We start from the raw sequence: 15,320 nt of genomic DNA, 5'->3' as shown, positions 1-15,320 counted from the left end.
AAAGGGACCATGAATTAAACTTTTAATTATCTGTGGTTATAACACTGCTGGTACTATCAAATAGCAGCACATAACTTCTAAAAAACAAGTAATAACATATTAAATGTACAGATTCTTAATGCAGGGTTGGCTGAGGCCATAACTATTCTCACTTGAGTAGAAATGATGTCCCACCAAATGGAAGCGTTAAGTGCTTTCTTTATGTGGTTACAAATGTTACAAGACTACAAACTGAGCTTTTAATTTAAATCTGGCCTCGGTCACATGCACTGAGAGGATTTTCTGTATGGATGGCGATGACGTGGGCACAAGACATGACCACAGATTTTCACTCTCTTCCTTCTGGAGCTTACTGCTAACGACACAGCTTCCCTTTCCCGCAGCACATCCAGTTCGACCACTGGACCAAAACGTTTCCTAAAGACCTCGATCTACTTCAGGAGGTCAGGACCAACTGCTACACAGCATCTGCAGGGGCTCGTGGGTTTGCGGATCAAAACGGAACATTTCTGCCTCTCAAAACTTTGGAGAAAACATCTGATGCCTTTCACTTGTCCTCTCTGGTGAGGACGTCGTAGTTATGACCACTGATAAAACTCTTCTGGTTCTATTGCATACTCCTCTGTTGGCACCAAAATACAAAAAACATGACGCTATGGCCTTCCTAGTGTGGCTAAATCTGGATTACAGAACTAAGCTCCAGCATTAGGATGAAGAGATGCTGCTGTGAGTAAAGTGAGAGCTGGAAGACGAGCTGCTAGTGACAGTTAATCCTTTATCCTATGAAATATGAGTTTAAGTTTGATTGTGAGCAAAGCTTCACTCTAACAGTAAGACTCTCAGTGATAAGGGACGAGGTTTGCTGGGCTGCTTTATAAACCGCCTTCCGCTGGGCCATCGGACGGTTCAAAGTGCACGCGTGGTGATGAAGATTTGGTCACGGGCGTAAGCGGACGTGGGAAGTATTTCAGCAGCGACGAGGCTTCGAGTGAAGCTTCAACAGCGTGAAGACGTTAATCAAAAGGAAAGCAAACAAAATAAAAACGCTCCGCCAAAATCAGCTTCATTCTGAGACGTTCCTCTAATGTTTGCTTTGTGTCCTGTGAGTTCCAGGCTCCAGTGACCCATGCTCGGAGAGGTTTTACTCTTGTTTTTCATTCTTTTTTCCAAAAGGCATGTGAGGGATGAAGCACTTCAAACAGAAACATTACATGCTGTAAATATTACTAAAATTTTCAATTCAAGACCAATTTTTTTTTTCAGAAGGAAAACTGGCTTAACAGAAGTGCACATGGGGGGGCGGGCAACCAAATTCATTCAGAAATGCAAAAAAGAAAAAAAATATACAAAATAATCTCACAAACAAAAGACTGACGGCCATCCACAACCGTATGCCACCATAGCAGATACAAAATGCAGAGTACATAAGCATTAGGCTACATGCTACCGGTTAAATATTCTGCCACACTGACAGAAACATGTCTGTCGTTGTAGAAGACAGAAGAGAACAGAAAAACATCTGCCCTCCATGTTGAGTTCTGGGTATATTATTTTTCCTTCATCAGTTACTGCCATCATTCGCTCAACAACCTGCTGACGTTTACTGGCAGCTGTTTTATGATCCCAATCAAATTTCTGTGCTTGCTTAGTTTGGTGAACAATAACAGTGTTTAAAACGGATTTTTAAAAAAATCACACATAAAAGTTTCATTTTTAAGAAAAGGACAAACAGTTTGACAAAAAACATCTTCCCTAAAAGGTTCGCTTTGCGTGAGTATCTACTGAGACAGGAAGAAGTTAAGCCCCAATCGCATATGTAAACACAGAGAACAGCGGGCCTATGAAACAATACATCACCTTGCTTTCAGTATAGCAACATAACACAGTATACTGAATCATAAGCTCTGTAACTTATCACCAGATTGTTCCACAAACAGCCCGATCTATCTGCTGAGGAACCTTGAGTTTAGAGTCTGGACTTCTTCAGTTACTTCGCTTCAAAGATTCACACATCTTGACAACTTCTAAGAGACTACAGAGAAAGATCAGTCAAAGAAATGAATGTAGTCAATCTCAGACTGATCCTCTTTTCGAATCGCATCTCAACACCAACGTTATTCAGCAAAGAAAAGGCCAATCAGTTGAACGTGAAAGTCATGATGAGCAGTATGAAGTTACACAGATCATACTCAAGAGGCACAAAAGAGAGAGAGACTACACAAGTCTAACAAAATACTGTAGTGTCCTCCCTTTGGGTTAAAGTTAGTGTTTCTCTTTAAGATAAACATGAAAGACAAGAAGGTTTATCAAACGTTCTAAAGGAATAAGACACATTTAAAGTAGTGAAAAGAATCCGTCACAGATAAACACACAGATGAACAGGATACTTACACTTCTCTATACAACGACAACCATCTCAGAGAGCTTCATTTGAAGGCCTCCATCACCAGCTAAAAGCTTTCTCACCAAAAGTTCCAAGTTGCAGCTCTGTCATCATCGGCTGCCTTCCCACCACACACACTTTTCTTCTAGGTCACATTGCCGCAACTAGTAAAGCAGGGACAGACACCCGCTGCCATCTTTTTCTACCTGTGTTAAAGTCCGCTCGGACGCACGACGGCTGTTAGGCTACGTGTCACTTTCAGGTGCAGATTTCGGGTCTTTTTAAGTGTTCCTCTGCCGCTTGCCAGCATCAGGGTGGATGCTGTCCATGATGCCCGGCCGTTTCAGGTTCCACTGGTCCATCTGTCTCTGCCTGTCCTGCTGCTCCACCTCTGATTCGCCGGATGAGCTGCCAGTATTGCTGCTGCTACTGCTGCTGCTGCTGCTGGTGCTGCTGCTGCCCCCACCAACACCACTACCACCACCACCACCACCGCTGAAAGCAAAGCATTCCTTCTGCTTCCCATCTGCCTTCCCCCTCTCCCCTCCTCTCTCCCCCTTCTCTCTCCTTTTCTCCCCCACCATCCCACTGCTGTCCTCTCCAGGCTCATCCAGATCGTCCTTGTCCATCTCGATGGGGGCCTGCTCCGGCTCCGGCACTGCTCCTCTCCGGTCCATATCCACCCACATCGGTGCGGGCGGAGGCTCTAAGGGCGTGTAGTGGAGCATCGGCTGCTGGAGCTGGGTGTCCATCTGTGGAGGAAGGTTCTGGTGCTCTGGATGGAGGTACTGCGGTTGGTGCTGGAGGTGATGCAGCGGTTGCAGAGGGTGCTGCAGGGGTTGGTGCTGGAGCTGATGATGCTGCTGCTGATGGTGGTGGTGGTGGTGGTGGTGGTGGTGGTGCTGCTGCTGCTGCTGGTGCTGCTGCTGCTGCTGCTGCTGCTGCTGATGATGATGATGATGATGATGCTGGAGGTGATTGTGATGATACTGATCCACGATCTGCTTGTCCACGTTATGAACAAACTCCTTGGGCTGGTTTTTCAGGAACTTCTCAAACTTCTTGGAGGCCTTTTTGTTGGTCACAAACCAGTCCTGTTGAGGGAGGAGGAGTGCAAATAAGAGACAAAAACAAGTGAGCGGGGCTGGGGGGCTCTTCAAAGAGCTCGCGCAACACGAAACTCGTTACCTGCGAGTGGACGGAGTTGATGTGATATTTCACTCCACTTTCAGAGTTGAACTCTTTATTGCAGATCAGACATCTGTATTTTCCAGCCTCAAAGTCACCCTGAGATCAGAGAAAACAAAAGAGCCATGAAGTGTTAGAGGAGGTCTGGAATAACCTGAATGTGAATGTGAATGTGTGTGAGAATGTGATTTTACTGATCATTTTGGAACAATCCTGGTTGGCATTTTGTGTTGCAATACATAGACTCATTGTTATAAGATAAGATAAAATAAGATGAACTTTATTGATCCCGCAGTGGGAAAATTCACTTGTTGTGGCAGATCACAAGGACAGAAGAAGAGTGCAAAAAGCATAAAGTGTGCAAAAACAGTTACAAAATAATGTAGAGGTAAAATAAATTACCTACAGGGTTTCCTTCAATGTGCAATTCCATAAGTTCAATAAGTCCAATAAGTTCACTTCTCTTATGTTCAATAGACTGTACATTTTATTAGATCGCTGACGTACCCTCGTGCAGAGTCCCAGATGAGCCTTCAGTCCTGACACGCTGGTGTAGGTGCAGCCACAACCCTGAAGGGGTCACACAAGACGTTACATTACGGGCTCTGCGCTTCACAGAAAAAACCTCTTCCATAACGAGACTCTCTACGGATTCCTACCTGGTTGGGACACTGGACTTTCCTCTGCAGCTTCACCTCATTCTTCCACTTCCTCAGCACCTCTTGGCTGAAGGCAGGCAGACCTGGTCGGGCGTACTTCAACTGGACAGTGTGAACGACAGGAAGGCAATGAACACATGAAAGCCACTTTCTTCAGTATATAATGCCATGAACAGGAGCCTACCACTTGGTTAACAATCACATATCCATCCGGCTCCATGTATACATGTAGGACAAAGTGAAGCTTCTCTTGCCTTTTTGTCGTCTGGCACCAGGTCCGACTGAAACTTCCTCTTGGGCCAGTCTTTGGGCAGCTCGTTGTTGGCGATCTCAGCCAGGTGGAAGTTGGCCACCTGGGCTGATGCTCGCTGCACCCTGCCGCTGGCCGTCCTCTCCGGGTTGGCCTCCCTCTGGGCCTTCAGTGCCTCGTCTTCCTCGCTCTTCTGAGGCGTCTGTGTTAACAGGAGGAGAAAAAGATATTTAAATATACTCCGATTCAGTCGCATGCAGCGCAACCAATGCGATTTTACTTTAATGTCCTTCATTGTGGAGGATTTTGGCTACTTCTTCAGTCTGACATGAAGTATGACTCACGGGGGCATGCTCTGATTTCAGGTGGTACTCCAGACCGGCTTTGGACTTGTAGGTTTTCCCACAGTGCGAGCAGTTCAGCAGCATCTTCTCGAGCTCGGACTCCTCCTTCCCACACTTCTTCATGTGGTACACGTAGCCCATGATGCTGGTGAAGGCAGCGTTACAGCCCTGAAAAGACAAGACCAAAGGAAACACTTCACATCATCTTTTCTCTTCTCATCCTCACAGACCTCCTCTCTCAGGTGAGATTACCTCTTTGGAGCATTTTAATTTGCCCAGTCTCTTCAGGATTTTACGCAGCTTGTCTTTGATGACCCGATCATCCAGGTCCTTGGCGTCGTCTGATGAGGGCTATAAACGAACAGGACAAAGAGCCATTATGTAAGACATCCAGTGAAGCAATGAAAAATCATCATACATAACTGAAATAAAGGAAAATCTGAAACTGCTGCCGTGTCTGTGTGTGTGTGTGTGTGTGTGAGTTTGAGGAAATGGTTTAGAGAGGTTCAGGAGAGCTGAATGGTCTTACCAGATGGCTGTGGTCAGCCATGATGTGATACTTCATCCCTGTTGAAGACTTCAGCTGCTTCCCACAGTGCTGACAGGTAAACGGTTGCTGCACACAACAGACTAAAGTCAGTGTTTACAGGGTAAACGAGGAGTTTAACAGTTCAGATAAATCCCAGTTACCCCATCACATGTGGGTGATAACGTGAATCAAATAATGAGACGATGGGATTGTTTCAGTTCACATATGGAGAGAAGACCAGCTTGTGTTGAAAATCAAGCATTTTAAGGATCATATTCAATTTCAAGCATATCCTCAGCTGTGAAAACATATCAGAACGCATTAATTATGTTTTGAACTCTTTGGTTGGCCAGACGCAGTGTTGGAACACTGAGCGCTCACCAGCCGGCAGTTCTCCATGTGTTTCTTCAGCCCCTCCACCGTCTTCCTGCTCACACTTTTACACTTTGGGCAGGTGACTCTGCCTTTGGCCACGATCTGCAGCTGCCAACGCTCCTCTTGACTTCCTGGTGGATGTCAACAAAACAAACCTGCTATTTTATGGCCGAAGTGCTTCAGAAGGAGGAGGAGCATCCCAGACATATTCTGAGCATCACTCCTCACATTTCTGTGCAGCTGCATATCTGAAAAGACATCCTGTCTCACCTGGAGGGTAAGAAGGAGGCTCCTTCCTGGTGGAGGGGATGTGGGGTTTCTGCTCCTCACTCAGCTGGGCCGTCGACGCCTCACCAACACTGTTTCCATCTGAACCTGAAATACATTACACTTTAGATTTGATGCTGATGCAGTACATGTTGAGAGCTTTCTGATGCTCATTTCATGTAAGAAAACGTTCTTCTCCTTGATCACAGATCTGTTATGGACTGGGCAGGAAACACAACACAATTGTCGCATCAACTGTCAAACTCCTGCAAGTTGATTGTTTCTCTTATGCTCCATCACGGCAGATTTGGTCCCTTTTACTCTTGTTTATTTTGGCAGGAAATAATCTGATGGTAACTTACAGGAGTCTCTGCCCTCTGGTGGCTGTGGAAAGTCATTAACAGTCAGGCTTTGCTCCATCTCAACTCTCTGGACTTTCTTCATGTTCAGGTCTTCAACAAAACACACACAGAACAAAGTCCAAAAACCACAATACCAAAACATATCCAAGAGGAGTCACACAAAACTGCAACCACAACCCCAAAACACTCACACACAAAGCAGATGAGCTGAAGTCAGGGTCCAGGACTCAAATTAATCTAATTTTATAATTTAGTATTATCATGCAAAACACAAAGAAAAATATTCCTAATCAGAGCTGTAATATATTTTACTGAGTTCCCACCAGGTCTCCAGACATGTCCTCTGTCTCTGCTCGTGTTGCTCCAGGCTTGGTCTTGGCTTCCACCACTTCCCCACGCCTGCTCTGGCCCTGAGGAGGCCCGGCCTCCTCCTGGATCCCCGCCTGAGTTCCAGGCCTGGTCCTGGCCTCGGTCTCTGCCAGCTGCCCAGCCCTGCTCAGGGCCTCGTCCCCGACCTGTCATCCAGCCCTGTTCCTGCCCGGCATGGACCCTGTCCCTGCCTGGAATCCATGCCTGGTCTTGACTGGAGTGTCCCGCTCGGTCTCTGCCAGAGTTCCACACCTGCTCCTGTGGTCGGTCTCTAGCAGGGGCCCAGGCGTCGGGGCCTCTGTCCCTGCTGGAGCTCCAGCTCTGGTCCTGAGGCTGGGACTGCTCCCTGTTGGCCTCCGGGCCTTGAAGCCACACATCCTTCTCCACTAGTCTTGGTGGCACCCTTGCAGTAGGCGGGGCCACGGACCCCGGGTCTGCCCCATTGGCCAGGCCACCTGATGACATGACTGAGCAGCTGCTGGTTGGGTAATCCAACGTTCCTATGGAAACACTCTGGAGGTCCTCATACCTGACAGAAAACAGTACTCTGTGTGAAGTTTTTTAGCTGGTGAGGCAGTAAATAATCTAACCATGTTGAATGGTCAGTCAGCTGGTGTTTTCTGAAGTTAAAAGTTTCTTTACTAGCATCTGGAAAACCCCCCAACCAAAAAAATCTGCAGCAAATTTAGGACACCTGAGGCACCAGCTTATGACAGCAATGTCACCTTCACTTTCAGTTGTTCTCATAGCAGTGTGTAAGTGCATGACGAAATGATGTCAACATACATCAGAACACTGCCGTCATCACAGTATGTTTTTTAATCAGATTAAAAATGATGCAGATGTTATCATGAACAAACGAGGTGTTGTGGGACCGGTCGGATTGTCAGAGGTCAGACAAACTGGCCAGTTAGAACAGAACCAGAATCAGGAAAGATAAATATGACTAAAAGGTGTGTCTCCACTTATAGAATCACCACACACTTTGCTCTGAGTTCCCGGTGGGTTTGCAGCAGCAGGTGCATGTATTTTGGCAGGAAGCTGAACCAAACTTAGCTTTGTAACAATGTACCAACGGTCCTTGAAGTGGTCACTTTCTAAGAGGAGCTCTGCCTGCTAATCCTGGCCTCCTTCTGTTTGTGCTCACTGAAACTCTTCAAAGTTGAGCCAAAGAACCGACTTTCAGTCAACATCACATCGCTGCTGTGTTAGCTTGCTGGATTAGTCCCCGTTAATCCAAAAATACATAAAACATGACTTTGTTCAAACCACTTTCCCATATCAAACACACTGCAAGCACCTTATGAAAACAGCAGACAGTTCTTGAAACAGAAAATGCGTCTTCCATGTCAAGAGACACATTCATCATCATGCTGAGTTTGCAGTGTCTGTCATGCAAATCAACAGGTGTGCCTTACCTTTTTCTACCACAGGTTCTTTTCATCTTTAGAGCATCTTGGGACTGAGACTCGTCATTCTAAAACATTCAAGTACAAAGCTGTGAAGCTGAAGTCCAGCGGCGTGCAAAAAGTCAACAGATTCTGAGGATTACATAAAAAAACCTAAACCACAGCATGCAACAGCATGTGTGTCCTGTGCAGTGTGAGTTCGTGCTTACCTTGGGATATCCATCTGCATTTAATTCACAGGTTCTTCCTGGCATTCGCTGAACCACTGTTGGAGAAGCAGAAAAGGATTTTCCTCAGCTAAAATAACCACCAAGTGTTTTGAATAAGTGGCTTCTCTGTTACCTGGACATGGCACTGCACTTTTAGCTTGTGACTGTGCAGACTTTCTCTTTCTTGGCACATACAGAGGCGACATATCCCCTCCACTGTGTGCAGGGTCCATCCTACGAGTGCCAAAACCCTGCAGAGGCCACCACTGAAAGCACAGGAGGTGGAGGACAAACGTCAGGGATTCACTCTGGCTCCTGTTTTATAACCAAAGTGACCAAAGTTTAAGCCAAATGGTACAAATAATCAATAACTGGTGTTTTATATGTACTGATAAAGTATTTCTGGCGCCACCAAGCACAGCAGGTACATGTGTTGCTTTCACTCAAACTGCTTGGGAAAATTTAAGACTATTGCAATTATTAGCATTTCATTGCTTTCCTTTAAGCTAAATTTAAATTTCCTGACTTGTTTTGTTGATTTTAATATTTTAAGTGTCTCAGCTGCCTAAAATTTGTCAACAAAGCATCTACTGATCCTGTTTTACATTCAGTTTCATTTGTCTTTCGGGTTAATTTAGATACACATGCTTGAGGAAATAATTAATATCCTCATAGCTTTATTGTTTGTTTGTTTATTTGTTAAATTAGGCCAGTAATCACCCCATGCAAACAACTTTTGATTCTTGCGTCTATGTTAAAATTTAGTTTGTCAAAAGTTCTGTGTTTACCTGTTGAGCCTGATGACTATACTACCACTACTAGCACTACTACTGCTGCTGCTGCTATATTGCCAGTAGTGGAATGTAACTAATGTACATTTACTCAAGTGGTGTACTTAAGTACAGTTTTTTTATGTACTTGTACTTTACTTGCATATTTCCATTTGTGTGTTACTTTTCTACATTTAGATTATCGTCACAAAATAAATATCAATTGACAAATTATGACACATGATTATGGGCCAAGGTGGTTTTACTTCAAAGCAGGACTTTTATTTGTATCGGTTTGTATTTTTACTATTCATTCATAACTGAAAACACAACTGAAGACTTGCAATTAAACAAATACAAATAATGGAGAAATATATGGACAGAGCAAGATATTAATGAATGTTACGTTAGTGCGTGTTTGTCCCTTTTGCACTGCAGTATTTCTACTTTCATGAAGGTAGAATAGCTCTTCCACCGCTGCATTTTACCTTACAAACGTTGCAAAACATAAATAAATGAATAAAATAAAATAAATACTTCCTCTGCATCATCATGCAGGTATTAAACTATCTGAGTGCTGCTGCAGAGCATCTCCTGCTGCTGTGGACTGACAGCAGCCGTCGTGTTTACTCTCTGTGTGTTGTGTCTCCATCGTGTGTTTCGATGTCACGTTCAAGGCCCCTGCCTGCTGCTTCAACGGCCCAAACACTGAACGGAGCTGACGAATAACGACAGAAAATGTCCATCAGTTAAATTAAAGTGTTTGGAGTTGTTGTTGTTGTGTTTTGGGTCCAGTGAAACCCGATAGAAACAGTCATTCCAGGACAGGAGCAAAGAGACTTTAAACCATCATCATCATTGTCCGTGGATAAAATGATTTAGAAAAAACAAACAAACAAACAAAAAAACATGTTGGTTTTGACGACGACGGGAAAGAACAGCCGCTTTCAAAACTGCAGCGAGAACAGAACTAGTGTTAGCTAGCTAACGGGGAGACACCGTGACCTGTCCTGTCTACCTTTCATTGTCTCTTGACGGGGGGAACAAATGTGTGTGTTTGTGTGTGATAGAGAGACCGAGCCTACCGTCCTACAGCTCACTCCCTCTGCAAGGACGGTTAGCCTCCATGTCTTCGAGCCTGGCCTCCTCTGTCGCCTTTCCCCCGGCAGTGATAACCACCAGGAAGGCTAACATCAAGGAAGGCCCGATCCGGGTGTTCAGACACCGAGACGGACCCTTAGCTCAGACAGCATCCGAATGTGGGCCGTTGCACACGAACACCGGCATAATTCAGCACTGTGTGTTTGTATGTTCTCCAGCGGAACGCCCTCCTGCCGGAGAGAACAAATAAGACCCGCATCTGCTGCTGCCTTCACGGGCTGTCGGAAACACACCGTTCCTCAATGTATATGTTCTGTGAAGAAGTCCATAACCATGGGTGCCTGCCACTTTCGAATAAGAACAGGGCTGGAAAGTAACTAAGTACTTTTAATCAAGTACTGTACTTCAGTACAAATCTGAGTTACTTTTAGTGCTTTAATTTTGTGCTACTTTACACTTCCACCCTACCACAATATTGTACTTTTACCAATACTACATTTATTTAATAGCTTTATCCACTAAGAAATTACGATATGTTGTTATGGGATAAGCCACCCAGTAGTATAAAAGCAACTGTTATGTTTCAAAGCTCAGTCACAGAAGCTTACGAGCAGACCCTGAAGGCAGCAGCTGTCAGCAGGGTGAGGCGGGTCCTCCTGCTACCAGCCTGCCTGTATGAGGAGGTCCGCTCCACCAGGGGGAGTAGGGTACCAGTAGGTGGATATTTGGTGACATTTAAGATTTTCTACAGATTTAACAAAATAAATGACCAGCTCTGGCTTTAAATATGACCTGGACATGTGATTCAGCTTACACATTTTCAACAAGGACTGCAAAAATTTAATTTTATAAAGCTTCATCAGAATTCCTTTATTTATCCCTGAAGGGAAATTCTTGAATTAAGGTAGAATTTATGGAAGAGCTGATGTCCCTCTCAGAATTAAGTGTTTCTAAAAATTATGCAAGAGCTTAACAAAAATTCTACACATTTAGACTCCACAGCTGCTGAGAGCTGGTTGTGTTCTCCCCTTCTTCTCCTTCCACACCCTTTGTGAGGACACTCTGTTTCGCTCACAGGAAGGAGCTCTAACTGTTTTCCTGTTGGCTGAGGGATGGATCTGCCAGGGACACTGCAAGGAAATGATCCATCTGTTTTGTAAGTAGGCATGTTTAACATAATCCCTGTGAGACCGTGAACTGCTGCCTCTGTACCAAACATTTCATCTGAATATCACAGTAATACTCTAAGCTGTTGTGTATTCTGTTGTGGACTGTGTAAAGGAGAGCAGCCATGACCAAGCAGCATTTGAAGCATGTGCGCATGCTACTTGTTTAAGCTTTATTTCGTTTTGTTAAATGATTTTGACTAAAATGCTTCCTCTCTGTTTCTTTATCTCCTCCTCAGACAGATGAAACAGGCACCTGGTGAGGAAATGAATTTGCTGTTTTCATAAACTGACCACATTGTTCTGTCAGTCTTATTTTATTTCTTATTAAATACATTTTATAATTATCACTGACCACATTTAAAATGATAATCCTGACAACTTCCATTTAAATAAGTATCTAGTAAGTTCCCATCTTTGTTGGTTTTAATGTTCTCAGAATAAAATGCTTTGCTAAGTTGCCACTGATGTACAGTGAATATTTCCTACTGCTGCTTCATAATGAAAGCATTTAACTGGCAAACCATGAGCTGACTTTTACTATGAAGCAGCCACAGGAAATGCAGTGCGTTTGTCAGTGAACGTCACACTTGCGCCTGTATTAGCAGCAAATTACACTTTATATAGAGCACTTCTGCTATTCTAACTACTGTATATAGTCTGTCTGCTGGGTAACTTGAGAATAATATGGATTATCATGGAGGGAAATTCAGCCAGTCAGTGATGACTCAAACATTCTTCTCTCCGTAGCACCGTGGAGAAAGTTCTTTGTCCACTTGGCAGGAAACACTAACGGGGCTCATCAAGACTTTATTAAAGTATTCAAACACACAGGACAAAAAGAGGTGACCTCTCTTGAGGAAAGTGACTACCTTCTGGTTTTCTGTCCTGTTGTGTCGCGAGTCCAAACAGACATCAGCGAGGCCCTGGAGTACATCCCAGGTAGGATATCACTTAAGCCACGGTTTGACCATTTTCACACTGATTAGTCAGTGGTGTGCAGGGAAGGTTTACCAATCACATGAAACATCTGTTTTAGTATGAGAATACTTGTTACTGGCTCTGGGTGGAGTGAAAACCAAAGTTTCATCTCGTTTCTGACTGGTTTGGTTGTGTCGTCTCTGTGCTTGCAGCTGGCAAACCAGCAATTCTGGTGGTGATGCATCACACCTTTGACCCTAATCGGGTTGTGGTTGAGAGCCAAAGGCTTGTGGACAACCGGAGCGTCCACCTCACTGTGGACTTTCTGTGCCATGAGGGCAAACTCCTGAAGTGTCAGCGCAACAAGGCTGGATGGCGTAAGGTTATACAAAGTATTGCTGAGACTCACCGAGATGTTGCTAGAAAGGTGATGACTATATTTATATACTCTAATATGACCAAGTTTCATTTTTATAAAGTGTTGTTACTCATGTTCTTTGATTCTTTCTTTCTGGTCTTCACCCGGAACAACATCATCAATTGTAAGTGTGACTGAAATCATGAACTTCAGAGTTCAGATCAGATCTTTAAATGTCGCTCACTGGCTGTGAAGTGATACCTCCCTATTGGAGTCCAATGCACAGTCTGTGGGGGGAAAAGACCCTGTAAACTGGCAACAGACAACATCTCTGTGACTTCTTTGATGTCACTTACATTACATGATATAACTTGAAAAATGTTAGGTCAGATAAAGTAGGACTATGAAAATAAAACTTAACTGTTTGAGTTGTAAATAATCCCAGATGACTAATTGCATCTATTTTTCATTATTTTAGGGGTTGACGGACCATCAGAGGATGATTGTGACGACTTTAGCAGTTGCAGTAGTTATGTGTGTGTTGGTGGTAGTGGTGAGCATCACGTCAACCTTTGTTGTTCCGCAGCCATAAAAGTATTAAGAAACTCTGTGAGGACTGTCAGAAGTCTGTGTGACCAAACCTGAAGGAATCCAGTAACAAGCTGTGGTATTATCACAATAAATGATTCTTGACGGGACAAAATAAATGTGTTATGTAATGCATGTGTTATCAACTGCAAGAATGATATAAGCGAAGAATTATTGTTGTTGTCATTACTGTACATTTATGAAGGTTGCTATAGATGTTTATGTGAAAAAGAGACACAGTTAGAAGAAACACTGAAGTTAGTAGAACAGTGAAATTAAACTCAAAACTTCTGCAAGTCGACAGGTGAATTACTTCCTTTAAACAGTAATGACTTGTCCAAATGTACACTGAAAGAGTTGTTGGCGGCTGTAAATGTTCCTCCTGGTTGCACTGGCCCCACAGAAACCCCTTCCTAAAGAGATGCTAATGTAAGGTGTGGTGGAACTCTTGTATGCTTTGCAGTAACACTGAGATAATGTTATAGATTTACTTTATCCTTGATGTAAGTAGTCTGCAGCCTTAGTTGTGCACTGCTATAGTGACCAAACAATGACCTGGTGAACCTACTGCCATAGCCCCATCATAAATAACTTCCTGGGCAAAGCAGAGGGCAGGATGACATCTTGACCCCACAGGTGATCACATCCAGTCCTAAGTGCCTGAAATGGGTCACTGCCTTTTTATTGTACCCGACTGTTTTCGTCAACCTGTAGAGGAATGTTTGTGAAGCTCCAAACTAAGGAGCAGACACATCGGAGAGTGTAAAATTGGGATGAGGTCTTCAGTCAGTGGGGCACACCTCTGAACTGCTTACTGCCGTGTGGTTCTGGGTGTTGCCTCCTCTCTATAGAGAGATTAAACATTTTGGTGCAGGCTACCCTTCCAGTCTTGTTGTTTTTTCTTTTTTAACTCACTACAGGCAGACGACAAATTGCTGTAACGAAGGAACGAAGGACCAAATGGTTTAATGAGAATGTAAAATCAGGGATATAACCAAAGTTCTTTCACAGCCGCATTACCTGTGCTTTTGAGATCCACGTTTTATAGCATGTGCATGTTTGAACGTGTGTGTAGTAGAGCCGTGTGTGATGTGCTGTTATCAAGTTTTAAATAAAGACAAAACATCTCTGTAAAATCACGACTGCTGCTGTTTTGTGCTCATTTGAACAAATATTTCATATGTTTTTGTTTCATAAAGAATAAGTAAGAATTCACTGATCTGTGTGATTGGGTCATATTAGTTGTCACATTGCTGACATACAAATGTGATGTAAAAGTGAAGATCCAGTCATGCGTTTTGACTCACCAGTCAGGACTGAAGCGGTGGTGAATGAAACCCCAACTCTGGCTCCAAGTGACATCATCAGCACAAGATGGCAGCGCTCGTATCCGGGATATTTTGGCTTCACTTTTGCACGGAGAGGCGTTCTCTGTTTCATGAGTCGACAGATCACACTAACACAGGCTATCATCCAAATACGACACACAGCGACAGAACGTTTTGCACCAGCATTGTGCACATTAAACAGTCGACTGGATCGAGATGAGGCAGGCCAGCTCATAACTGATCACCAGTGACTGCCACACAGATTCAAGTTTGACCTGATCGCGACTTACATTGACATCACGCATGTGTGGCCAACGATAACCTCATGAGACCAAGACGGCCGCAGGTTCGGGAAACGGCTGATCAAAGAGCTCACATTCACACTGTGACCTGCAGGGACGTGGACTGGCCTATGCGAGCCCCTGGTTGTGCTGGGCTCAGGCTGCTGGTGGGTCTTCCCTGACACACTGAGCTTCTCCCTCCTCCTCTCCCACTGATTCTGCACACTCATGCCCCATACTGAGATCTGCAGGCATATATTAACACTATTTAATTTTTTTCTGTAGTTTGAGAGGGACACGTCTTCTCAGCTGATTAATACACAGCAGCAAACTGATAAGATTCTGATTCAAATGAGAATTCTTGTAAAATTGAGGTTAAGCCACATCCTCTTTAGTGGCCAACAACACTTGCTTGTCAAAGCAAAAGTGAAAGCGCTGCACAGGCTGGGAGGAACCTTTACTG

The 15,320-nt window shown here is 44.2% G+C and overlaps 1 protein-coding gene across 2 annotated transcripts; it reads right to left on the bottom strand.

The window, feature by feature from the left end:
- Nucleotides 1-4: 4 nt before the first annotated feature.
- znf512 (zinc finger protein 512) lies at nt 5-10,478 on the bottom strand. Of its 2 annotated transcripts, none has more exons than XM_046372712.1 (16): nt 10,200-10,478; nt 8,478-8,659; nt 8,345-8,400; nt 8,145-8,203; nt 6,681-7,255; nt 6,358-6,447; nt 5,999-6,103; nt 5,735-5,859; nt 5,354-5,440; nt 5,077-5,175; nt 4,825-4,992; nt 4,485-4,682; nt 4,231-4,332; nt 4,079-4,141; nt 3,572-3,670; nt 5-3,477 (listed from the first exon to the last, which is right to left on the bottom strand). In XM_046372712.1, the coding sequence occupies exons 2-16, from the start codon at nt 8,575-8,577 to the stop codon at nt 2,665-2,667; spliced, it is 2,739 nt and encodes a 912-aa protein (XP_046228668.1). In that variant the 5' UTR covers nt 8,578-8,659; nt 10,200-10,478; the 3' UTR covers nt 5-2,664. The 2 variants fall into 2 exon arrangements, with proteins under 2 accessions (XP_046228668.1, XP_046228667.1); XM_046372711.1 differs by having other exon boundaries at nt 8,478-8,610.
- Between the last annotated feature and the right edge of the window lie 4,842 nt (nt 10,479-15,320).

This window comes from Scatophagus argus, chromosome 19 (genome assembly GCF_020382885.2).
Source record: "Scatophagus argus isolate fScaArg1 chromosome 19, fScaArg1.pri, whole genome shotgun sequence".
Classification (NCBI taxonomy): domain Eukaryota; kingdom Metazoa; phylum Chordata; class Actinopteri; family Scatophagidae; genus Scatophagus; species Scatophagus argus.
Note: the sequence above shows the minus strand (reverse complement) of the source record. Positions and strands in the feature narration are given on the sequence as shown.

Bases quoted from the DNA above. Each gene is read 5' to 3' on its own strand.
- znf512 (XM_046372712.1), bottom strand. From the start codon at position 8,577: ATGGACCCTGCACACAGTGGAGGGGATATGTCGCCTCTGTATGTGCCA. The intron at 7,256-8,144 runs GTAAGGCACACC...GTTTTCTGTCAG, and splicing joins AGAACCTGTGGTAGAAAAAG to GTATGAGGACCTCCAGAGTG. The intron at 3,478-3,571 runs GTAACGAGTTTC...CTCCCTCAACAG, and splicing joins TCAACTCCGTCCACTCGCAG to GACTGGTTTGTGACCAACAA.